Source organism: Anser anser (genome assembly GCF_964211835.1).
Source record: "Anser anser genome assembly, chromosome: 1".
NCBI classification, from domain to species: Eukaryota; Metazoa; Chordata; class Aves; order Anseriformes; family Anatidae; genus Anser; species Anser anser.
Genome location: NC_139720.1, coordinates 39,830,507 through 39,858,095, shown reverse-complemented (window position 1 = coordinate 39,858,095; position 27,589 = coordinate 39,830,507). Strand labels below are relative to the sequence as shown.

The window sequence follows — 27,589 nt, the reverse complement described above, 5'->3', positions numbered from 1 at the left end:
CTGTGTTACCCTAAGCAACAAGGGTCTCATATAGGAGAGTTAGGTACTACACTCAGATATGTGATGTATGTCTCCAAGTTATGGGTTTAAAATCAGGGGGCACTCTGTGATGAAACAGGCAATGATACAGTTTTTTTAAAAGGGAAAAAATATATTTTAGTGGAGTTCCCGTTGCTCTTGAATTTAAAAATAAATAAATAAAAAGTAAAGCTGGGAATGAGGAATGTACTTTTCGCTATGCCAGTAGTGATTTTGCTTAATCTCTGTCATTCAACATGTAAAAATGAATGAAGGGAAGGCATATTCCTGTGCCACCCCAAATTAGCAGACTGTGGTATGCACAGCAAACAAGGATAAAAATGCAGTGAATGATTAAGCAGCAGAGGCAAGACATCCTGAACCTAACGTGGCCTCAGATCAATACACTTTCAGCTAAACTAATATCATTTATAGCTCCTTCTCTATGTCAGCCAGACTTAAAGTTTCCTTGAGAGGCTTATGAGTATGGTAAGATAAAAGCAGAAAACTGGCTAAATAAAGACAATACTGAGTTGGCAGTGTTGATGTTTTATGGCATGTGTTTTGGGAGGGTTTCTCCCCTTAAACTTTATTTGCATATGAATAATCCATATTCTCTGTGACTCAATTCTGCATCTAAAGAGTAGAAACAATATTTCTTCCACTTGAGTATTTTCTATCATGTCTGTTTATCCAGTATGGTACTAAAACAGAAACAGCAGCAACGTGCAAATACTACTAATTACATGAACAGCACTGGAATTAATATGAACAGGGACACCATGTAAAACTTCTCATTTGCACTTCTAAGATCACTTAAGAGCACAGAGCTACCCTAAAATAAACTCAAAAATGGTTTTCATCCACTTCAATATCCTCTGATATTTCCAGAACAATGTAAAAAAGGCTCAGTGAGAATCCGTTTCAATGAGAATCAGATAAACTTGGCAAGTTACTGATGTGATAACTGTCCACATCTAAAGTATAAATCACTTTGGAAAGAGAAGAAATTATTAAAGCAGTGCAAAGAATAATTGGAAGTAATTGAATGACTTCAGAAAAACTACAACTTAAGCTGAAAGCAAGGAAAAAGTTATTGACCACCAAATGTAATCAGCCATAGAAAAGGTTCTGAGAGAAGTGTCAGAAACCCTGTAATCAGGAACACTGAACCCAGCACTAGAAAAACACACTACATGGAAGAAGGTAATTCTACCAGGAGCTGGGACTTGATGACCTAATATGTGTTTTCCACACCTGATTCCCAAGGCACTGTGATTTTTCTGGCTGAATGGTGCACTACTCTATTGTACTGCACAATAAAGAGCATATAACAAAATAAGATGTTCGCAGTGTGAACAAACCAGCAATAACTATCAATAAAAATGTCATGTTTTAGTTGAGGACTTAATATTCATCTACAGATTTAATGTGAAACATGAATATGAACCAAACATTATTATTTCCAGGTTCATCTACCAGAACTCCATTACAAAGGCTCCCTTTTATATGGTACTTTTCATTTGCAGCAAGTGTTAAGAATTTGCATTGCCTTTTAAAGAATACTGTGTAAAGTCACAGATGTAAGCCATGCTGATTACACAGTAGGATTTCATTCGTTTTAACCTGAAGGCTATGATTACGCCTGTTATGAGTGCAAAAAAGGGTTTCCTGGCCCTCTAGCAAATTTCTTCAATAAAATTTGCCTTCAACTCAATATTACTAGACACTTATAATGCATTTAGTTGGAGATAAGAAGATGGAAGAATTGTAAATTATAATAATATGAGTTTATTACGAAGTTTTCTTATTGATACAAAGATTTCTGTACATATGAAGACTCAATTATCCGTGAGTGAACAGAGGGTTAATAACAAATGTTAAAAAAAATAAAGAAGAAGAAAGTATGTGTATATGTGATGGAAGACGGGTAAGATGAGTAAGACTAACAAATTGATTTCAGCCAAAACATTTTTTGACATGAACATGAAACTCGGCGTGAATCTGCTGTAGTTCTGCAATAAATCATTTTCTACAGTTATCAGTGTGTATAGTCTACACAGCGCACTCTGAAGCACAGAATATAGTGGTACAGAAGATAGGCAAGTTGTTCATTGCTACTAATTTTCTTTTTCATCCCCATTCTGACTCCTCCTACTTTCTTCATTCTAGTGAGGTATCTTACAGGTCCCAGTATTATTTAGACTACAATCACAGCAAAAGTTGCAGCTGCCTGTGCAAATGAATTTTCAGCTTGGAAAAGTAAAGCATGGTTTCTGATATTAATACCAAATATCTGAACACCTATAATACCTGATGACATAGCTCATGTACAATGACCATGGTGACATCCAGCAGGTATGATATAGAAGAAATGCTTGGATCTAGCAGTATCCTTTGTTCCACAAAAACACTCAGTCCCCAGTTCTCCATAGCAGCATATGGATGTTTAGGCACAGCTAACAGATCTGGAAATAGAGAAAATATATGTTAACAGCTACTGTGCTGAAGAGCTATTGTAGGTAAGGCCATAAACTATAATTAGAAAACATTTTAAATAACATATATGTAAAAACAGAACTGTTAATTTCAGCTGTCTAACAGTATTATTTATGAAACATTAATAAAATTGTTATTTTTGTTCTTATATCACTATCTGTTCAAACATATGTAATGATTACTACATTACTGCTGTAACACAGTATTTAGTATTTCTAATTGAAGTTCTCCAGACAGAATCTGGCTTATTTTAAAATACCTGGGTATTTTGAGTTTGACACTACTTCTTATGTTTACTCTACCATAATCAATGCAGTAACACAGACTTTTACCAAAAGTATTGTTTATCTTTTCATTAGAGTGACTCCTTTATGAACATCATACAAGTCAAACCGTATGTAAGGATAACATCAAGGGGAACACTGAAGAAATGCTGTTTCATAACAGTCAGAAAGATGGCAAACTGTTCAGAACCACCAGTTCTTGCAAAACAAGGAATCTTTCAGTATGCAATATTGCTAGCACACATCCTCTGAGGATGGGACTGCCGACGACCACCTCTCAGGCTCTACAGGCTGGAACCATGGTGATACATGCAAACTTGGAAGTATTACTTCAGCCTAACATTCAAAAAGTGATAAAATATTACTTTTTAGAAGTTGGGAAGCAGATGGGAGGTCCTTCAGCTTATTAAAAAATAAAAAATAAAAGAGTGGTGGGGAATTGCTCTCAGTGCCAAGAGGTTCAAACAAGACAATATTCCAATGCCTAGCCACATGCTAGAAAAATCTTACTGAAAAAGGCTAAGAAGGAATTCAAATTGACCATCAGCCTGGAGATAAATCTGAACTTACAGTAAATACACACATAAGGAATAAACAAATATGCAGTGCTACTCCACGGCAAAATACCTGAAAGAGACTAGAAACAGCTTGTATGTCTGTAAGAAGCCCAGAGCAACCCATGTACAAATCAGCCAGAATTCTGGAAGCTATAATGTCACATCAGCATGGTGCTCCTTTCAGTTGAACTAATTAGCCTGGCCTCTTAATTAATTAGCCTGGCTGTTGCACTCCTTTCATTTGGCTACACTGCTTCAAAGCTAGTTCATTCATAATTAACACAAGTAGATCTAGGTGGTGCTTCACTGTGCGGGATGAATGGTCGCTGGGTTGACTTCTCCACCTGAAGAAGAAAAATTCTGACCTGCTTATAAGCAGCAATTCTATTACAGCAGACACATCTCCTAACTGTCTGTTTGGGCTTGCTGATACATGTAGTAGAATTGGCTTGGAGAACAACCTGACAGCAGGAGCTCTCCTTCAGGATTCACAGGAAGTTGCCACTGAAATATCAGGAATAGATGCAGAACATGGCTATATTCCAGCACTCCCAAAAAGGGCCTGTTGCAAGAAGCAAAAAAAAAAAAAAAAAAAAAATCACAGCCCTCAAGTGGAGGCACAGAGAGATTTTAGCAGCTACTTCTAAATACAAGCAAACTGAAAATATCCCAACTGCAAACAGATACATACTACAAAGGGTAAAGAATAAATATGTTATATAAAGGCAGACATTAGAACAAGAGCCTAATTAAAGAAAGCAAAGCAAAAATTCAAAGCATGGTGCTCAAGATTAGACATGCCAGCAAATTCAAAATTACATGCTTTCCTTTTCTTCTTCAGTTCAAGCTTGAAACATACTAATTTTTTAGAATAACTGCAGTTTGTTGTAACTAACATGAAAAAATTCTGTCTGCTATACAAGGAAGGGATAAGGATAAAAAGAAGAGGACACAAAAGACACTGGATGAAATCACTGAAGTTAATGGTAAATTCTTCATTAATGTTAAACAGTGATCTCTCCCATTCTTACCTCTGGAGGAAAAAAAAAAAAAAAAAAGCCATAAGTTTTCCTAGAGTGATTAAACTTTCATTTAAAAAGCATCTTTAGAAGAATACAGAGAGTGACTAATCCACACCAACTAAGTTTTCAGCAATTCCCTCAAATCAGCAAACTGACACTGAAATAAAACTACCATGAAAGAAAAACTATTTCCTACTTTCACTGATCCTTTCATTTCCTTTTTCTCTTTTGCCTTTATTTTTAGTTTTTTGGTCTTTCTTGCCACTCGTAATAGACACATTTTGTTAGTGTCAGCCAGTAATAAACTGGAATAACTTTAACACCAGGAAACTAGGGTGAGCTCTCATACTACTCAGGAATGGAGTTTGCCTCCACCTAAACACCTTTATAGGCTAATTACAGACTGTCTTTCAGTATTTGTTTCATTGGTATTGGTCTGCTGGTTTAGATGGATGCTTTATAGCACTGACATATCTATAAAACCTTCCAATCTGATGGATGGCTAGCTGCCTTCCAGGTAGACAACAGCAGAGAAATATTCTAAATCACTTTCTTCCAGCACAGACCCGTTGATTTGCAAGCCTTGAAATTCCTCTCATGCACCAGCTAATGCACTATAATGCCAAAGAGGAGACTTTCTTAATCTCCAGAAACTGACAGATTGGACTCTGAACATTCTTGTTATTACAAAATGAGAAATCCTTTCCTTCTCATTGTTCATGTCTAAACTCAGAATCTCCAGTCTTAGTGTTAATTTAGAAACAAAATTCTTCAGTGGTTGATCTTGATTGCTCCCCAGATTTCTACCACTTTTAAACAAAATCCCAAACACACCTGGCTTTGTGATAAAAGACACAAGAACCTATAGTGTTATCTGGGGAGTCAAAATGTTCGATTTCAGAGGAATGATGTTTGATGTTCAAGCCTCAGCAAAAGAATTTTTATTTCTCTCTGTTTATTATACCATTAGAGAGCTGAGGAAGGTATCTGATGCTCCGGCAGGTTAAAGCCATTAAGGTTTTAGAGTAATTTTTGAGGACCAAGGTGCAAAAGGAGGGGGTGATAATGCATGTTTTGATAGAAATATCATTCACAACATTGTACTGCTCAAAAGCATTCTGCATTAGCTGCAAAAATGTGAACTACTGAATGTATAACAGCTTGTGTGCTTGCTGCATCCAATTACTCTGCACACTATTTAATTAAATTCTTTGTAAAGCACTTGTGAATGTTTGATTATGTAGATATTGCTGGGGAAATAGAAGTGCTTGTTATTGCTTGCAGAGAATAATATCCTCATATATCATAAAACCGTTACTTGAGATTTCCTGATACAGCAGTGCAGAGAGTTCCTATGTACCACTGGAATAATAGAGGGTTTCCACCTCTTGGCCTTCACAGAGACTAAATTCATGACTATGAAGTAAAAACTATACAGCTAAAATAAAATCACCAGAAAAGCCATCAAAACAAAAAGGTGTTGGAACTTGAAACTAATATACAATACTGATACAATTATTCAAATATATTTGGATGTTTCTGAAATCTGTTCCTCTGCAAATCTCATTTTTCAACATTTCAGGTTTAAAAAAAACTGTACATAGCTCAACAGCTTCTTTTACTTCCAAACATTTAATTAAGGAATCATAACTATGTGAGCTTACATCAAAATATAATTGCCTGACATTATTAGCGAGTATCATCATAGTGCAAAACAGAAATTAGCAATTCAACACCTAAATTGGTAACAAAGAGAATTCAAATTCACTTTCAGTCTGTTCATCTATTAATTTAGAATCTGTGTCATTTGAAAAAAATTACATGTTTTTTCTCTTTTCCCACTTGGTTATAGTATTTTCCAGAAACCCTCAAAAAATTCCCAAACTACGCAACTGGGAACACCATTCTTGCTTTAAATGAGAGCGGGATTAGAACTGACTGGGATTAAATGCAAAAGATCAAATTATTTCGTTTGGAGTACATTGAATTTGGGGTTCCTTCCCCCACTTTCTTTACCATCTTACTCATTTACAAACATGAAAGCTCCTTTTCCACCACTATCATTCCACTACGTTTAACCACCTCCATTTTAACAGTTTGAAGTCTGATGGGGATACTGGCATAACAGACACACTTCCTTACTATACATACAAATATGAGGATGTGTATAAACACAGACAGACAGACATCCACATGCATGAACACATTTACTAATAGATGTACTGTAATTTTGTTTTAGCTGCTGGTTGAAATATAACTAAGGGATAGATTCTGCAGGACATACAACAGCATTAAATTTCTCATACTCAAGGCAGAAGGTAAAAAAGCACCTACTGGGAAAAAAAAAAAAAAGTAACTACATGTTTGAAAAAAGTTGGCAAATTTTCTCTGTTATCATATATGATCAGTATCCCAAATAAATCTAAGAGCTCTGAAACACTGCAAATTTAAATGAGAATATACAGCAAGAAACAACAATTTTCTGACAAGCATTTTTACACATATATTTCCCTTAATAAAATCAGGAGGCACACAAAGATAAACTGTTCACTCTGAACTCCAAGTTTTTCCCTTCTAATCCCTGTATTTATTACCAAAAAATGACACTAAAAATAATTTGAATTTACCTACGTGCATCTCAAACATTACTTTCATGCCTTTCTTCAAGATTTCAGATGTAGATTTCTTGATACTAGGTATTTCAATTTTTTGGCTCAATTTTCAATTTTTTTCTCAATTAAGAGAAAGTATATCTAATATCAGTGTATTTTAATCTTGACAAATGAAAACCTGAAGTATGGTTTGACCCTTTCTTAATACTGTGTAATGCAATCAATAGATCTATTAAATCTCCCTAAAGGTCTTGTGCAACGTCCTAAATGAATGCTGTTGTACAAAAATAAGAGCTATTTACTAAAAGGGTTTATATTTCTGCCATTTAGATTCTTTAATCAAAGCCATTTCTTTTATTAATAGTAAGTAGAATATGCTTTTATGAAACAGAATACTACTCAATGATTTATGTAGACAAAAATGTTTTTGTGACATTTATGGCACAACAAGTGGCAGCCTGACTTAAAAACCATTACACCAAACAGTAGATATTAAAAGGAAATATTCACATTGGTTACTCAGAAAGAACTCATGATAATAGCCCTTATAAGAAATATTGAAATTAGTTGCTGAAAAGCTTTATTTTCTGCAGTTTTCTTGGCATATGACTGAGAGGGTCATGCCGGAATAATCAAGTTTTCCTTATATATACTTTCACCCCTTCTTTAAAAGGACTTTGAGGGGAAAAAAAAAAACAAAAAAAAAAAAGCCATCCTAGGGCTAGATGAAATCTCCCTGAAGCCAACGGGAAGGTCTCCAGCTGACTTCAACTGCAGAACAAAACACAACTAATGGATTTGAATGTGTAGTTTCAGACACTTTTAGGAGGCTGATTTCATACTAAGTACATGTTTCCTGCAAACTAAACCACTTTCACTGTCTCTATATGGGCACTTAGGAACTAGGCACCCTAAATTAGCTGTCTTTTTAACTATTATTTTTATTTAAACTACCACTCAGTAGTATTCTTATACCTTCTCTTACTATATGTGAAATATTCAAACACACCGAAGTCACAAACCACCTGATGACACTCACACGGGAACACTTCGACTAACATTTCTCTTTACCTAAATGCTTTTTCTGGCACCCATCAGTTTTATCTCTGGGGCTACACCACTGATGGCCTTCTACAAATCTGACACTTACCAGCCCACATGGATGTCAGCCTGCAGAGTTAATTCAAAGGTCTAAAACTGTTTGCCATTATTTCAGTCAAATCAAATGGCTTGTTGCAGACCCTAAGGAGAAATCACTGACACACAGCAGTTTATTGCTGTTTTTTTTATTGCTTCTTATTGCTGTACAAAGTATTACTTAACATTAACTGACATAAACAATGGATGGATTTTCCAGAGTGGTTGATATGAATAGCAGATGTTTAATGCAATGTGAATACTGAAGGTTCCAAGAGGGAAAAAATACGTGGGAGAGAAGGAAAGAATAGGCAGCAATATAAAAAGAAAAACTGTGTTATTTTTTCAAGCAATGGAGCCTTGACACTGGGTAATGGCTAGTTTACAGTTTAAGAAAATAAAATAGAAACACGTTGATTTTATTTGACATGCATATTATTAAATTGCTTTCAATTTTCATAACCCCAATTTATAGATCATTGCTTTGTTATTTCAAGGTGTATCAAATGGTTCAATGTTGAAATGAAAAATGAATGCAATGGCCCATTGAGACTGAATTATGTATCATCTTGGTTGTATCGATCTCTACATGAATAGTGCCTTTCTCTTAAATAATACCTAGACAGATCATTATGAATTGCTGCACAAAAACAAACAAGGACAAAAAATCTTTCACAAAGTTTCTAGTAAGGAAAAACACAATGGTGTCTTATATAACCTTTTTTTTTTCCCCGGCCCTCGGTCAGATATGGGTATTCTAAACTCTTCTCAGACATACACTGGAGAAGAGTTACGCAGAACAAACTGAGACATGGGCTGAAATAAACTGTTTTCTGTTTCTCTAAGTCACAGTGCTAGTACAATATATATACCACATATGAACAGACAAAATACATTCCTATTCTCAACACCAAAATATTTGGAGAGAGGAAAAAAATGAGAAATATTTCTGTTGCCTTCATATATACCATTTCTAACGTAAACACTAAAAGCATTGACATGATGGAAAATTGCCAACAGCCATTTTCCTAACACCACAGTTAATAGAGCATGAGGACTCTATAGCTGAAAACAACACACTGCTGATTACTGAACACTTCCAGAATGAATACTGCTGCAAAGAAAATGATTAAGTGCTGTAGCTGTATTCCTGTCACTGCAAAACCAAGGTGCAAGCACACTGAAAACTCCAGAAATCCATACTACTTAAGAATTATAACAAAGAGGTAAAATAAATCTTTTCATCTGCCTTAAACGACATAAAACTGATTTGCATCACAGTAATAAAGACATGAATGTTTTCACTAGTAACACACTGTATATCCAGTTTATTTCTCATGTTTGCTTTAAAGTGAGATGATATTCACAGGCAATAGGCACATTTTAATAGAAAAAGTAGAAATAGGAATTTGGGGAAGACATGCAGGTGTCTTGCATTACCATTTTCTCAAAAATATGTATCACAATATTCCACTTGGAGAGAAAATTACAGTATAGCTGGCCATACGCACTGCATCTGAAGGCAATGTTTTTGTGGATAATGTGTATCATTTCTCCTCTTCTCTCCTCCAGAGGAAGATGAAGAAATAAGAATGGACTGTCCTGGAACAAAAACTCACTACTTATCAAGGATAGCTCCTGAGATACTGATTTTGGTCTTGCTGCGTATCCTAAGCTCTAAAATAAAATTTGTCTTACATTCTTACACAAATTCTTTAGATAATATTTAATCAGGATAAATTCTCACTATCTTAATAAAAATATTTGCTGTCCTCTTGCTGATTTGTTAGTATAAGAGTTAAAGACATTGCTAGAATACATTTCTTATAAAATCCAGCATGTATGAGCATGCATCTGTTTACCCTAAGTCTTGTGGCACAATTCACATTCACTGTTATAAATGGCTCAAAGGAACAACGTGATGAACTCATAGGACCCAAATGTGAAAGTCAAAGCTGAATTTCTTGGTACATTTAGATATCCTGGATATATTTAACTAAGTAAATTTACTCATTCATTTTGTTCCAAATCAGCATGGATGTAGGCTGCCAGCAATGTGCTGTGTGCACTGTTACCCACGGCACGTGCAAAATCACAATAAGAAGCAGGAGTGCAACATCGTGACAGAAAAAGAACAACCTTTTTTCTACATAGTTTGCCTGGTTTTCCCACAGCCCTTGCAGTGCTAGGACCTGAACCTCAAGGAAACATAGCTTCCCTGATGGAGGAAGGCAAAGAAATTAGCAGGGTGGAAAAGTAGAGTAGCTGAAACCTCCATCAGGGCTGAAAATCTAAGTGCTGAAAACAATGGGAAGAGATTTAAATAGCACTTCAGTCTGCACCTGGAAGCGATAGGTACTAGTGAAGAGAAAGACAACAGTAAAAAGTAGCCTTATTTCTGACAGTTGTGGTTTCAGATACACTTGATGTGTTTAACAGTTTCAATTAACTCAAAGAATAGAACCGAAACACAAAAATTTATTACAAAAAAAATGGAAGGATACTGCGATCCATACAAAAATGAAACTACAGAAGTTTTTAATCTGAAGTTACAAAAGAAAGCACACTGTAGAGAAGCTGGTGACTGATACAAACTGAACTGTACTAATGAAGTGTGGCAAGGAGCTAATAACAGTTGAGAACAGAAGAGGTTGTGACAGATTCTGGGACAAGGACTTCACAGACAAACTACCGGGAGACTCAGAAATAAGGAAAAGCAGAGCCTGCCATCAACAGGAGCCATCCAGCCCAGAATAAAGTATATAGAGATTAGACAGATCTCTGACACAGTGAATAAGATTGATAATCCAATATCCCACCAGAAGAGAAACCAGAGACAGAAAATCATACAGAGCTCAGAGAGAACGTCAGAGCTGCACACACAGTGACAGACAGTCCAGACAAGTGAGACTAGTGATCGGTGCAGGGGAAGAAATATTGGAAAGGTGATGGATTAAATCACTTCATCGATGGAGTGAGTATGTGCTGTTGACAAAGGGGATGATGATAGCAACACCAACTCCTAAGAGCATTTCCTGGGTACCTTTATGATACACAAATTCCCTATGGTATGGAATTGCTATACTTCTGCATGAAATATGCCTTGTAAATTTCCTCAAATCACACTTAAGTCAAATTAAGGTCAAAAGCAGGTAACATTTTTTGATAATTTTCAAAACAGACAACACTGTAATGAATGCTTATGAAAGTTGCCACTAAATAAAAGATGAAATTTATGCTTAATGCATTTATGGTAATCTATACTCAGTTGGCACCAACAAGCAGACAATTGTGGTTCCGATCCTTGTGCATACCTTATGTTTCATGTTTTCCCTAACACTGAAAAATTATTCAGAAGCCCTGGTCTGAGAATTCAGCTGCAGGAGATGAACTTCTCACAGAGCGCTTCCAGGTGCTCTCCTCCTATCACTCTGAGATCTTCACATTCCTGCATCTTCCTTGGTTAAACCACAACAGGCTTTCAGCCAATCTCACCTTTGAAAAGTTTCTGGGATCTAAACAGACTTAATCTTTCATTCTAACTCCTTCTATTTCCCCCATTTCCAAGACACAGTCTGTCCGTTCTCCTTAAACGTACTTGTTCCTCAGATATGCAAATATCTGTTTGATAGACTAGAAATTATCTTCCATTCTAAACTGGCTGGTAAGCAGCTTCTTACTTCAACAACTTCAATGAGGGGATAAAAACATTTCCCCCTCCCTTTGGGAATTCATTTGCATTTTTCAGTGTATAATGCAAATTCCACTGGAGCTTACATTCCATATCAATCTCTATCTACATTATTCAAAGATCTAAATAGAATAAAATATATGCAGCTCATTACTTACTACTAAGAGTCCCCATATACAAACAGTTATGAAGCACTTTGGGACAGCAGTGGGTTTGCAGCGACTGATCCCCACTGCAGCCTCATTGCCCTTGAAATCAGAGAGAAATCAGGAAGAAAACTGCAGGATCTAACAAGTAAGACAACATAAAATATGGTTTCTTTCCTTGCTTCTATGTAAGCAAGAACCCGTGTAAAAAATGGAACTTTTCTTACTGCCTATAAGGAGAGATACTTTGAAAGACCATTGATGTCAAATATTTCTATTAGATGAATATGCAAAATTCTGGCAGATGCCATTTGAAAAGGTTATTCATTTATCTTGTAATGACTTAGACAGGGTATCAAATTTTACAGATTAACACTTCAAATGGCTTTACGTGGAAATGGGAATTAAATTTAAAATGCAGGAGAGCAGCATTCTTACCAAGAGTTTAATAAAACAATGTTAAGAATGATATAGGCATGAAAAACAAAATAATCCTGTGTTCACTTAAAATGCACCAATTTATTAGCTAAAGTACTATCAGAAACATTAGTGACATCTCAAACTTCCACCATAATGATTGCTAAAAAAGGATCACAGCACTATTAAATCTGTTACGGAAGCAAAAAGCATGTTTGAATGAGGCTGCAAGTGGAGCAGGGTCTCCCTTCTTCACTTATCTATAGACTCTTTCTTCCCAGCAACTGCATTTTCCCAGGGCTGAGCCCTCACCAACAGGAACTCCACTCCAAGCTAAAGACTTCAGCACAAGTTGGTAGCACAGTTTGTGACCATGGTCCTCTTCCTTTGACCTCTCTCTTCTAGCACAACCCTTTTGCCTAACATTCCCTTGTGGGGAACTGATTCCAGATGCACGAACACAATATTGCTCAGCTCTTGACAGGGAAACAGACTTGGAGGGAGGTCAAGCCAGGCACAACTATAAAGAGCCAGATATAAGACCACTATAAAAAATAAAGCAATATTTAGCTTTGACATCTAATAATCTGTAATGCAGAACTACCTATACTTGGAGTTATAATACAGCCATTCGGTTGATGTATCACCCATTGCTGCTATTTACAGGGTACAAATTAAACACATTTCTGCAGTCAGTATGTCCTTCTTGATTTCTGAACTAATAAATCTCACCCTCTCATATTTAGTTCTTCAATATAAATTGAAACAGGAGAGTCAGCTTTCCATTTTTTTCGGCTCCAAGTTAAACAAGTCATTGAACTAAACTAAACACAAATAAAACTTTATTTTTTTCCAGCACCACAAGAAGATATAACTACTTACCCAAAACTGATAGAGCACTTCTACAATCTCTATTTTATGGGTTTTAGAAAATTGCCTTTCCAAGTTTAGTCATCTGATATTCTTTAAAAGTTCAACTACAACAGTAAGCTGTTAATACAGTATAATAATTAATATTACTTCTAATTTAAGTTAGCATGAAAGAACGCAGGTCAGTCAGGCCTCCAAAAATCCACTACAACTTACAATCAGAATTCAAATTTCAAGAAAGAGTACTTTATGTTTGAAATCTGATTTTAACTCTGAAAACTTTATATTACAGCATTTTGTTCATTTTAATTGTATTTTTGCTATAAAACATCTTTCTGTTACTGTGCATGTTTTAGTCAGAATGCTGCTTTGGACAGTCAACAAGGACCTTCTGTAAGGTCCAAAAGAAATTATTTTTTTCTATACTCAACAATTATAAGAACTGCAGACAAAGAAACTATTGCTACTTCAGTATTTTGTGTTTCCCAAATTTCAAAGTGATAAACAAAGAGCTTGAGAAGGTAGCTTGGAACACCAGAAAAGCACTAGCATGAGCTACAAAAGACTGGATTGCTTTTGAAGAAACAAAGATTCAGTGGTGATGGAAATGAAAGATACCATGCCAGAGCACAAAGAAATGCAGCAGGAAAATGTGCAGAAGGCTTGAGAGACCTGGGTGAAACAGATGAGAAACAGATGGGCAAAATGAGAAACCAGACAATGGAATGATAAAATCTGGCTGGGACATCTGATCAGTAAGGACTTGGAAGGTGAGGAAATTTTCCAAAGGGACTACAAATACAAGCAGGAGATGAAGAGGGGGCAAGTGAATGCATAAAGAGAATAGAGGCTTACGTTTAAATACATGATTTAATTGCACTTGAAAACACCTTGTTAGTACACATTTGCATTTCCTCAGACTCATTCCAATAAGGTTTTCCATATCTTCAATGCATAGAACAAGAGGAAACCTAAAACCTGTGAAAAATCACATCTTTTCCACTGCTCAAGCACAAAGAGTTGAAGGAGCTGAAGGTTTATGAGGTATTGAAATAACTTGCTTCAGCAACTGCTTGATTATTAATAAGAGATGCCAACACTTTAGACATTCCTGCATTCTGCCTTTCTTAAGAGCTTTATGTAGCCACAACAGCTGCAGGGCAGTTTTCGGGAACTCTGGGAATCAGTAACACCTTGGAATGACAGTATTACTGCAGGAACGGCTTTACATGGTGAAGTTGTATTTGAGAGCAAATTACCTGTATAGAAAAGGTAGTGACAAAGAAAATGTAATGACCACATATGCATCAAAGATGTTGAAGGAAAAACTGACAAATAAGACTGACTAGCAAAAGAAGCCATAAAAAAATAAATGTGAGTAAAATGAAGGTAAAGCAGACAGAAACTCAGTGAGACCATCAACAATTACCAAATAACAAAAGCTGAGAACCCTCCTGATCAGTCCTTTTATTAGCAACAAGAAAGACACTAAAATAGGTGTGGCATGTTATTCTCCTAAGGGAGCATTGCTTGTCAAAATACAATCTTGTCTACATCTGATGTCATACCACTGAGTTACAAATTCTTGGAGAAAAATGTCCGCTCTCAACTGTAGTAGCCCACTAAATACATAAACTTTTCCAATTATACAGAAATCACAATGGTTTCTCTGAGTAGAATTTCATTCCCTGCATCATAGATTTAAACATTAAAGTTATATTAAAGAAGCATAACAAAATTAGGTTCACAAACCTCATCTAAACTTGATAACCTATGAATAATTTACATTAAAATAATATAACTTCATTTTAAAGTGTTTCCTTTATGAAGATGTTTTCCTTTCAGAATCATAATTTTTCCATACCATCTTGCTTCATTATTATTTACAGAAAAAACAGTTTCTGATCATTCCACTTAAAAGACAAAGAATTCAATTAAAGATTTTGCTGCATCAGTAATGTTTGACTATCAGTAATGAAGACTATGAAAGAGCATAGAGGCCTTTCTTTTCAGAAAATATAAGAATGACTTGCACAACAAAAGTATTGCAAAATCTATTAGGGAAGAGAGAGAATAACTTGCTACATCTTCAACAAAATGACAGTAAGCAGGTCATTGCCCTTTTACAGTGTGACCCCAAGTCTTTCCACAAGAGTCACAAAGGCAAGTGTTCAAACAGCAGTAATCTCTGGGAGGCCACACACATTCTCATGCAGCCATTATATTATATTATATTAACACATGGAGACAATTTATCAAAAAAATATTCTGACCATGGTATCGCTATTAGTGCTAAGGCTCTTCTGAAACTACAAATTCCATCTGTCAGCACAACTGCAGCCCATTTTGACATCAGATATACAGAAGAAGAATTAAAATTGAATTAAAAACATAATAACAGAAAGCCACCATAGATATATAAAAATAAAGTTTAAGAACTTAAATAGAAGAGTCTTTCTCCCTGTCTTGCTTGAATTTACTAGTGTATTGGCACTAGTATCAAAGGAAGGAAGTACATAGGTAGGAAGAACATGGTAAACTATAGGGGAGAAGCCAATGTTATCTCACAGTTATTCAAAAACTGGGAATCTCAAAGATGTAAAGAAAACAAGAGGAAGGAGAACTGGGAGGACGGATATAGGAGAAAGACTCACTCACATACTATCATATGATTCCCTCATCATATCTTCCAATTTTAGTCCTACTGTTTCACAAATGCCTTAACACATGGGACTTGTGCCAAACATTCCTCAGAAAAGCGCAGAGATTAAGGCAAGAAGTAGCTGGATAACTCAATACCTAAAAGCCACAATGAGTCTTGCAGAAAACACAAATTCACTCCATACTAACTAAGGAAAAGAGTGAACATAACATAGCCAAGAAACTGTTGGTTTGAGATTTGGTGGGTTTTGAGATTTATTTTTTTTTACTGGAGGAAATATTAACGACAGTAATTTATCTTGAATTAAAATGAAGACCAGGCACAAAAGAACAACTGGTCTGGGATGAGGATTTTATAACCCTTGAATCACGTGCTTCCTAGTCCCTTTTCAATGCTGGAACAGTGTATAACAGTGTTGGTTCAAATGTAATTCAGATTTAATAGAACTAAGGACTTGCTTAAAGCAAATGATTAAGTATGTGGAAGATCAAAGCCTAGCACTTCACTAGGAACGCAAATGAGAGAAACAAAGGAGGATAAAGAAAAACAAAGGGCAATTGGGGGATTCTGTCTTGGTGCAAGCATTACAAATTCCCTGTTTTAAATGAAACAATGATATTGGTGGAGGAGCTATCTCCTTATCTTAGTTTTACTTGATGAAAGGCATCTTATAGTATCTCTATAGGAAGACAATTTAGTTTGGTTTGTTTTTTATGGTATTATTTATACACTTCCAAAGGAGATATTTTACTCTTAAAGCCAATTTTGTTCTCTCTCATTTAGCAAACATTGATTTTTTTTTGCCTCCGTCTGCATTTCAGATAGAGCTAAAACAAGCAGGGTTGGTTTTGTTTAATACTTTCAAAGGTGCTGAACCTCCTCTGGCTATCTGGCATAAAAATCCACAACTGAGACTAGTTCTTTATGGATATTCCTTTTTTTTTTTCTTTAATTCTTCAATGCTTCAATACCTGTTTAAAAGAAGTGCAATGCATTCTTCTTCAAAGATGACAGATAAGGCACTGCACTTTGCATTACCGTACACGATCTCTGTACAATCTTTGCTGTCTGCTCTGCCAGGGAGTTTGGCTTGATTTCAGCTCACAGGTATTATTACAGTGATGACCAAAGATAGTCATCCACAGAGACGAGTACTAGGGGCTTCAAGAAAACCAGCTATCCTGCCAGTACAAAAAAAAAAAAAAAAAGAGAGAAACATATTTATCAAAAGGCACTTTTGTCTCTTTTCATAGCCATATACTATACAATGAATTGCTATTTCTTTTACAAGTGAATATTCAATGTTGCGGTGACAACACGAATTTCAGTGAATGGAATAATATGTTTGACAGTGTTGAACAAAAAGTTGTAACTTGCCCTTTCACAAACTTCTGCACTTGAAGTAGCCAGTGAAAAACTTTGGAAGCATCAGAAAAAAGATTAGCAGTCCCTACCATCAATTTAACATCTTAAAGAGCACATTCATTCCTTTGGTATTTAATGTCCAGATACTCACCTTTTTCCATATATATTCTCTCATAAATTCAAATGAATTATTTTGCATAGAAAATGTATAGATTAGCTTCATTTGAAAACAAATGTTAAAACAATTAATTAGTTGCATGCATTGAGTTGCATTGGTGACAGAGCACTGGACCAGGCTGCCCAGGAAGGTTGTGGAGTCTCCTTCTCTGGAGATATTCAAGACCCGTCTGGACACCTACCTGGACAACCTGCTCTAGGGAACTGCTTTGGCAGGGGGGTTGGACCTGATGATCTCTTAAGGTCCCTTCCAACCCCTACAATTCTGTGATTGCATAATCTACAGAAATACATGGATTTATAGAAATACATTCTAGCAATTAGTGAAGAAACACAAGGAACTCATGGTAACAAAAGTTCTCACATTTAGCCACTTAGGCCATACAACAGAAGTCCCTCTGACAGTGGCAAAGGCTGTTCCTAGAGATTCCGTCTATTGAAGTGTTTTTTTGCAGAGTCAAAGAAATGTCTTGACTTGTATCCAGAGGCAATCTGATCAGAATAGCACTGCTGAAATCGGTTAATGGAACATGTCTCCAGGCACCTAGATCTCTGCAATGATTTCTTCACTTTGCCTGCAAAAAATCCAAGCTTTTCCAGATGTTTTAGCCTCACTATAATTCTCATTGTGAATTCCAGCATCTCTCTTCCAGCTCATTTGTTAACTCCTCCCATTTTCTAGCATTTTAATGATGCTTCCCTCTTGATCAAAACCTTTTATTCCCTGTTTGCCCATATCAGACTGCTGGCTTTCACATCCTCAGGTATATTTCCACTATTTCAATTTACTGTTTGGGTGCTGACAGAGACTGAAGAGAAAAATGAAGAGAAAAATGAACCTTCTATCCTTCCACAAGATAGAAAAGTAATGGCATCATCAGTCCTCAGTGGGCTTTCTCCCACCAGGTTGGACTCAGATCACTTTCCTTTGCTGCCCTGAATCTTTGCCACCTCTGATGACAGCTTCTGTTGTTGAGGGCAAGATCTACTTATTAAGTCTTAGCACATGTAAAGGATTATTTTGTAACAAAAATGTACGTCACTGTCCCTGTGAACATAACACCACTTATGATATAGGATGCATGTGCTCACGATTGATGAAAGAATATTTCTTCCTGAAGAGTTTCTTGGAGCAAGTTTCAACTGAGGCTCAGAGTAAGGAGCAGGATGGTCACTTATCCTTAAATTCAGCCACACATATGCAAATGGCCTAGAAAACAAGTCTAAGGAGGAGCAGCTGAGGGAACTGGGGTTATTTAGCCTAGAGAAAAGAAGGCTCAGGGGAGGCCTTATCGTGCTGTACAATTACCTTAAAGGAGGCTATAGCAAGGCAGGGATCGGGCTCTTCTCCCAAGCACCAAGTGATAAGATGAGGGGAAATGGCCTCAAGTTGTGCCAGGGGAGGTTTAGGTTGGATATTAGGAGAAATTTCTTTACTGAAAGGGTTGTTCAGCATTGGAATAGGCTGCCCAGGGAAGTGGTGGAGTCACCACCCCTGGAGGTCTTCAAGAAAGGTGTAGATGTAGAACTTAGTAGCATGGTTTAGTGGTGGACTTCAGTACTAGGTTAAAGGTTGGACTAGATGATGTTAGAGGTCTTTTCCAACCCAAATGATTCTATGATGCTATGTAATCATACACCTGAAATAATCTCCCATGTAAAAGCTTTATCAACCTTTCTTCCACAGCAACAGCAATTGCATCTTTTTGCTGCCCTGCTAACACAGCATGGTTGCTGCTCTGTTGGTGTCTGACACTGTCATGCCAGGAACTTTTGCCTAGGTCACAGTGGCACAGATCAATACTATTTTTTCTTATTTAGTCTATAGGATGAACTACAACCAACTTACCAGGCTCATACGGAAAACTTCAATACATTTCCAGATACAATGAAGATTTAGATTTCTTGGTCTTCTTGGTCTTCCCTTCTTTCTTTGAAACTTTTGAGACTTTTGCAATTTGCACTGAAGGTTTAAAGTACATTGCAAGCAGTTTAGAGGAATTTTGTGGTTTCTTCTGGATTAAACAACTATTAAGTGTTTATCTGTAATTGAAGTTGACTAGATTCATTCATTAACTTGGTCTTTTTCAAGTAGGTCTGTAATTTTCCAGCCCTCACTCTTCTTCCAGCACAGGATATCAGAAAGCTACAGATACATATATATGATCAGATTTGAGACTGAAGGCTACACACTGACATCAACATAAAACTTTAATTACCTGCCACTTCCTGGATTTCATACTCTGTTAAGGTCTACTTGTTTTTTCAGTGGGCTACTGGATTTGCAGGCATCTGTGGGTTATTTTGGTTGAAGCAGGATCACTAATTTATCTTCTTCCTTGCACCATAACCAGACTAAAAGAATAACCCAGTCGCAATGCACTTTTTCCTGACTCTTTACATCAAAGTTCTGCATAGATACATGAACAAAGCTCATTGCTGGTGAAGTAGAAGGGACTAAGCCAGGGTGCTCAGGAAAGGCACCAAATTAGCACATACTTGACAAAGCAGTATTTGCCTGCACAGTTCCAGGCTACATCTATCTTCTCTTGGCAGTGAAGCCACTTGATGCAGAGCTGTTTCTGCCAGCCCACATAGGAAATGTGTTGGAGGTGATTGAATGGCTCACCCAAATACGTTGAACTGGCAGGCATTGCCTTCTCTTTGTAATTTTGCATCAATAAATCAACAGTTAAAAGGCATATAATATGAGGTGACTTGAAGTAGTTGTCATTAATTATGTTCTATCTTTTGCTTAGTAACCACCACAACAGTCTTCAATAAAACTAATCCTAATTATGGTTTGACAAGTTTCTCAAATTATGCTTGTGATTTATTTCAGCATGACAGTTTTGGAAACTACAAGAGCTGTTCATTTCTTTTTTATTTCACAAGTATGTCAAGCAGAGGTACATTCAGAGATAAACAAATACATAAAAAGTGCCATTTGAACTTCCAGCAACCAGCAAAGACAGTGTTAGAAGAGAAGACACTACCAATACCATAAAAATTAAATCTGGAGTAACTACAATCTCAGTTTCATAAACTAAGTAGGAACATGGCAACTTCCTTCTGATCTTATATTGGAGCAAATTAATCAAAAATTCTGTTCTGTACTTCGCTAGTGACTATTAAAAAAAAAAAAGTATTTTATCTATTTTAAACCAATCTTCTACCACTTTCAATGACCATCACTAGTAGTAATGTACCTGACTTGATGATCTTCTGCATGCAACTTCATTTACTATTTTCCCTTTAATAAACTATGTGAAGAGCCCCCATAATAATATAGTTCATACTCTCAAGGTTGAAACAGTTTTGGATAAAAATAAGGGATACTAGGAAGAAGGGAAAGAAAGAGTTAATTTTTAAATTCCATCCCTCAGAATAATTTCAAATCATTTCAATGTTGCAAAATATACTTTCCCTTGTTGATAGCCTCCTTTTCTCCTGAAAACAGGGGAATTCAAAAGGATGCTACTGTTTTCATCCATTTTACAGAAACACTCAGGGGGAAATGTTAGAACAGAAGAAAAAAAAAAAGAAAAAAGTTCTGTCTTCATTGCTGAAAGGTCCAGTCAAACTTGGAGCTATGTTTATGCAACATAGCTTCATAAATGCTTAATAGTCAGCATATCAACTAGCTTTCTAAACTCCTGTAAACAGGAAAGGAAACTTCATTCCCAAAGTCATTCTCCTGCAAAACGGTAATAAGAATTAAATAAAACCTTTAGATTCGTGTGTTACAAGAATTTCGTAGTCATACTTCAAATTTATGAGTATGTAGCTGATGAAGTAAGTGTCACATCTCTCATATTCTCTGGTCACCCATACCACTCACGGGAAAGGCAGAATCCTTGAATTGGCACAAACCTGGCTGCTGTTCTACTCTCAGCTTTGGTAGAAAAAAGCTTAATAATTAAAAACAAACAAATAAATAAAAGATAAAATAGTCTCTCTTCAGTTTGAAGTATACACATGCTTTTCTATACATTTTTGCTGTTAGCCTGACATTAGTTCTAGTGTGGCATATATTGGAAAAAAAATATATAGGATTTTAACCCATAACTTTAACCCTAAGTCTGATTCCTGAGAGGTACCAACCTCAGAGAAAACTGATGCTCTTAATGCCTTAAAAGGATATTGCAAGAAACTTGCAGGATCAGGCTTCTTTTCTCAGCAACCTACTCACACCAGTGCAAGAGGCCTTGCTCTGTTTGCATTGATCCACTGCTGCTGCCTGACTTGGGGTATCATAGATAATGCCAATTATACAGGTCTCGGGCTCCCACAGCATTTGTGGAGAAACCGTTGCTTGATCTCACTCCCAGCACAGGCAGGCTGGCACACCTCGTGATCCAGAGAGAAGCAACAGATGGGAAGGAGGGGAGAAGAAACAGAATCAAAGCTGCTCCATGCTGCTTGCTCAGGGGCTGCCAAAACAGGCACTACAAGTAGCCATAGGGAACTGAGCATAGTTTAAGTCCTACTTTCTCAGCAGGTGCAAAGCATGGTGATAGCATTTTAAAACACCCCTATAGGAAACCCTCCGTTTTTCCCTCCCTCCCTTCCTTTTTTTTTTCCTTTCTTTCTTTTTAAAGAGTTTAATTCCCTAACATACAAAATTGCCAGTGGCTTTCAACTTACAGCAACAACCTGGAGGTAACACGAGTACTTTGTCAACAAAGCTAGTCAGTAAGCCAAAGAAAAGATTTCCACTAACACTTGTGTTTGGTGTGGGTTTGTTTTTTTTTCCTGCATTGTTGGTGGTAGTTTTCGGTTTTGTTGTTGTTTTAAGTAGTTGTTTTCCCTGCAAAGCATGCCTAGAAAATGTAACCTGATACAATTAGGTCTCTAAGGTCTAAAAGAAATTAGAGTTCCACATCTGCTCCAGCACTGCAGATCTCTCGTCTTGCTCTGTCCCCACCCTCCTACGTGTACACATTCTGCTTCGCATGTATCTCAAAAAAAAAATGAGAGACTCACTCTGTGCTCCGGTGTCCAGACATTCCCTTACCACATGCACATTGCCAGCCAGCCACATGGCAAAAACCTTCCTTCATTGTCACAGATCAGTGGTAGACGCTTCTCCCAAATCAATGAATCAAAAAGTATCCAATGAAATTTAAAGGGAGAAGCAGCTTTTTCAATGTCCTTCAATATGGAAGGTGAATACTTTACTGATAGGGTACTCCGATATCCCATTTTTAGGAAGTTACAAGCAATAGGGAGCATCCCAATGTTAGCTAGTTATCTTTAAAGCAAAATGAAAATATTCATTTTCTAAATCCAAGCACTAGTTTGCACAGTTAAAAGAAGAAAAAAAAAAGTATGACGACAACTTAAAGAATCAGGCTCACATCTGCTTTATGTTTATATGTTAGATGGCTAGTAAGCCATCTGTCTGAGGACTGTCGTTTCCGTAAGCATCTTGTGTCCTAGGGTAGCCTTCATCCTTCACCAGAAAAGAGCCCAGTAACTAAATCTATTCAGTTCCCCATAACCCAAATCTAACATGGGAATCATTCGCATTCTAGTCCCTTTGCCAGAAACTGTCTTACTTGCATACTTCAGGCCAGGTGGGAAGAAACCTAGAATTTTCTCATCTCTCTTTGCCATGTCCTGCTTTGGAAGTGCTAACATGTGAGCTGACACTCAAAGTGTGTTAGCTGCCTGGACTGACCGTGAGTGAACCCTCAACAAGTTATATTCTACTAGGCATAAGACTACTTCCACTTGAACATGAACCATTTCATACTCATATCCTGACACTGATGGAAACATGTTCATCTCTTTTTTTTTTTTTAAGGGGATATACAGAACACATTTGTGGCAATACTGTCTTTTTACTGAGACCATCTATGGTGGTAACAAGTCTCTTCTGGATGAGAATGAATCCTAGAATGGTTTGGGTTGGAAGGGACCTCAAAGATCAGCTAGTTCCAGTGTCCCTGCTGGGGAACGGGATGCCACCCCCTAGATCAGGTTGGCCAGGGCCCCATCTAAAAGATGGGGCATCCACAGCTTCTCTGGGCAACCTGTTCCACTGCCTCACCACCCTCTGAGTGAAGAATTTCCTTCTAACATCTAATCTAAATCTCCTCTTTTAGTTTAAAGTCATTCCCCCTGGTTCTGACATTGTTTGCCCATGCAAAAAGTTGCTCTCCATCTTTTTTGTGAGCCCCCTTTAAGTATTGAAAAGCTGCAATGAGGTCACCCCAGAGCCTTCTCTTCTCCAGGCTGAACATCCCCAACTCTCTCAGACTTTCTTCATAGCAGAGGTGCTCCAGCCCTCTGATCAGCTTCATGGCCCTCTCCTGGACCCTTTCTAACAGCCCCACATCCTTCTTGTCCTGGGGACACCAGAATTGGATGCAGTACTCCAAGTGGGGCCTCACAAGGGCAGAGCAGAGGGAGACAATCACCTCCCTCGCCCTGCTGGCCACTCCTCTGTTGATGCAGCCCAGGACACAGTCAGCCTTCTGGGCTGCAGGCACGCACTGCCAGCTCATGACGAGCTTTTCATCCCCCAGGACCCTCAAGTCCTTCCCTGCAGGGCTGCTCTCAATGATTTCTTCTCCCAGCCTTTACTCATGTCTGGGAGTGCCCTCACCCAGCTGCAGCACCCTGCACTTGGACTTGTTGAACCTCATTAGGTTCACATGGGCCCACTTCTCAAGCTTGTCCAGGTCACTTTGAGTTTTGGACAAACTGATCCTACTCCTGTCTGGAAGGACACAGTAATACCCTAAAAGATACCTTAAGCTGACTTTGCACCTAGAACTGGAAATTGCAATTCATCATCACCTTGAATATTGCTTTACCCAAATGCTTCAGTGAGTAGCACCACTGGCAATGAACAGTTGTTAAAAAAGGAAAAAAAAATCAAAAGCTTTTCCCATTTTTTCATTTGCCAGTCTCTCTCTCCCTTCTGCCCTTCCATCCCTGTCAATCAGTAGCTGTACTATGTGCTGAAGCGAGAGGGTTTACATCTCTTACAAAGTCCCAGATAATCGACTGTAAATGAATGCTTTTATTCATCCGACTCTTCCTTTTCACAATGCCTGCAAGGTTCTGGCCTTGATGAGAAGGGGAAGCACCAGGTTTTATAAATGAATCTGCCTACCCAGCCACAGCACGATTTTTCTAAGACCCAGCTCTAGGAAAGAGCTGCCTGTAACACTGTAGTAACGCTGGCCATGGCCCCTTTCAATACACAAAGGAGAAAGAAACTGAGTGGATTTGGAAAAGATGTGGAACTAACAGTTTGAAAAGGAGAAAGTATTTAGTACCTAGAGAATATACGCTTTCATCATTATTCTAGTATCCCACAAAATAGAAAAACATCACTGATGCAGTTACTATTACTTCTGGACCTGAGTTGTGACATCTAATTTAAAGTGCCCAAAGTAGGAAATCTGGATTTTGTCTTTAATGTTTCTTAAGTAGCCAGTGGTCCTAGGAGGAAATAGGTTACAATGTCATATCTATATTGTCAGACCTTCCCTTGATTAACAGGAGCCCTTTTTTGCTGACTTTTTTCTCCTTTCTGCTCCAGGCTTAAGGTATGACGCTAAGTCAAAAGGACTCTCAATTTATTCAAACCAATAAATTACCACATAAGGTCTACGTTCAGTCTTTCCTATTTACACACTTTCCTTCCTGCTTACAAACCAGTGATGGTTATTGAGTCCAAATACTAAACAGAAATTTGTTTGCAGATAGTTCACCCATTCCTTTACCAAGTCAGGATATGCTTTCTGTGGTAGGGAAAAAAAAAAAAACCACTGTATATACATTATTCTATATAGCGTGCCTTAAAATAAGTGTTTTAACTTTCTTCCAAAAAGTAATGTAAAATGAAACATTCCAGACCATAATGAACTTGGAGAAACTAGACATAAAGAATCCTATCAGTCACTGCAACTAGAATTCAGACCGCATGAGATTCACTTCTGTCAAACAATTCTAAATCCATAATATTTCTCTGTTGGGATTATCAGAAGCAGAAGACTTTAGAAGAGATATTTAAGGTGGAGCTTGACAAGTTGCTGAAATGCATCAAACACAAAAATAGGTCTAGGCTTAATGACCCAGAAGGTCCCTTTCCAGACTGTATCCCTACCTGTTATACACAGTCTATCAGCCTGGCCTTAACGACCCCTACATTGTCTCTCCTATTCAAGGTGGTCTCCCAGCAACTCAGTTTCTACTGCTTTGAAAATAAGCCTAGTTATTTAAACCAGGTGTACAAGTTGTCTCTCTGGGGCTGCTGCCCAAAAGCATTTTAGAAGAAATCTCAATATTGAAAAAAAAAATAATAATAATTAGTACTCACATACAAAGCTATTTGTGTTTGCTTCTGCTTTTTTCCTTGGTCACTTATATAACAGATGCCAATATCACATGTATGCCAAGAAGAGTCAGTTGAAATCATCTGTAGCCCGTTGGGAAATCTGGTACTAAAAGGCCTTTTTTTTTTGTTTAATACACAGTGCAAAAAATAACAGCTTTAATTCTCAAGATTTTGATCCATAAATCAACCAGCATATATAAACCACTTTTCCACATGGAAAGCAGACAAATATGACAAAAAAATGTTTCCACCACTTGACATTTCCCACAATTAACGTGGGGAACAAACACTGTCCCCCATCCTTGGTAGACATAGTCTGGGATGCTTACACAAGCACTGTAGAAGAAAGATATTAAAAGGAGAAATAACCTCTACTTTTGTCTTTTTCATTTCCTTTATTTAATGTCTTCTGACAGTATACTGCACTGAAAGGAGCATGAACACATTCTTTGGTGTTCAGAGGGAAGTGATAGATGGGAAGAAGTACAGGCTCAGCATTTCCCCTGATAACATAACCTTTGACCAAAGAACCTACTGCTAGAAATGCCGATTAACTGAGTGGGATGATAATTTAGCAACAAAAGCAGCAATATAGGTATGGCTTTGGCTTTGCCTCCTGTAGTTCAAGAAGGCTCCTGCTTGTTTGGCTGACAATAGCTGCACAGCAGCACCCTATCAGTAAACAGTCCATCCTGCAAAAAGATCTCTAAGTGTGTACTCTTCATTCTGTAGTCCATGCAGAAGTCCCTAAGCTGCTTCCCCAGTCCAGAAGGGAATTCACATTTGCTGCTACCATCTGCAAAATTAAAGCTGAAGCCAGATTTGCAGTAAACTGGGATGTGGTGAAATCTGGAGAGGCTTTTTGCCATTATGCCACATGGTCTCCCCACATCCCACAATTTAGCCTCTATCAATACCAACAGAAGCACAGTATTAGCATCTCTCTCAGCAGCTTCTCCTCAGGCACCTCATTTTTGCAACGCCCAGCAGCCCACCTAGAACACAAAGGCACAGCAGACCTACTTCACATGGGCAACACGACCAGGTTAGGAGGCCTGTCTACCAGAAGCCCAGTAGGTAGATCTACTCACAAAGCAGGATGTATTTTCAGGTATTGCACAGGGACTCTGTGATCTTCAGAATACTTTTCCTGTGTCTAAACAGGAAGAAACAATCGATAATTACACATAAAGAGGCAGCTTCTTTCCAGGGATTTTTGTACTGTTCCCCTGCCATAAAGAGTGTTTCTAGCCATAGAAGAAAGGAGTAAAGGTAATGCAACATTCTTTGGTCCAGAGCCCAGCATTAAGAGAAGGATTAGGGCTTGTGAAGAAATTCTGAATTTGAAAAATTGCTTAATGGAAGCAGAGTGTAGCTTTTTTCACACTGAACTGTTGCAATAAATTGGCTTGTTTCTTCTGCCAGCTTAAAGCTTTGAATCGATGTCCGTGGACACCATTTCAGGTTTTTCCCATTGACTCCATTGGGCATGCAATCACATTTCAAACAGCCTGTATAGCAAAAGCTCTAATTATCTGGCTGTACCTGAAGATTATCCCTTGGGTTTTTCTCTGTGATTGTTTCCTTCAGATGCTTTTATTCTACCCTAGAAATCATTTAACAGAATAACACAAATTCTCCACAACACTATAGAAAAGACAATTTGCTTTCTCAGCCAGTAAAAAGTCAATGGCAAATGATTCTCTCTTTTTACATAGATTACTTGGCATGTAGTAACTTTTGATGTACAGGGGAATATAGCAGTTCTCCAAGGGA

At 37.4% G+C, this 27,589-nt stretch overlaps 1 protein-coding gene across 4 annotated transcripts in view; it reads right to left on the bottom strand.

The window, feature by feature from the left end:
• The window catches only part of TRHDE (thyrotropin releasing hormone degrading enzyme), a 204,799-nt gene that overhangs the window by 118,499 nt on the left and 58,711 nt on the right, over positions 1 to 27,589 (bottom strand). For all 4 annotated transcript variants that reach the window (XM_083820162.1, XM_083820163.1, XM_083820164.1 and 1 more), the window contains exon 4: positions 2,332 to 2,486. In XM_083820162.1, coding sequence (XP_083676288.1) covers positions 2,332 to 2,486 — 155 coding nt within the window. The remainder of the gene's footprint in view (positions 1 to 2,331; positions 2,487 to 27,589) is intronic.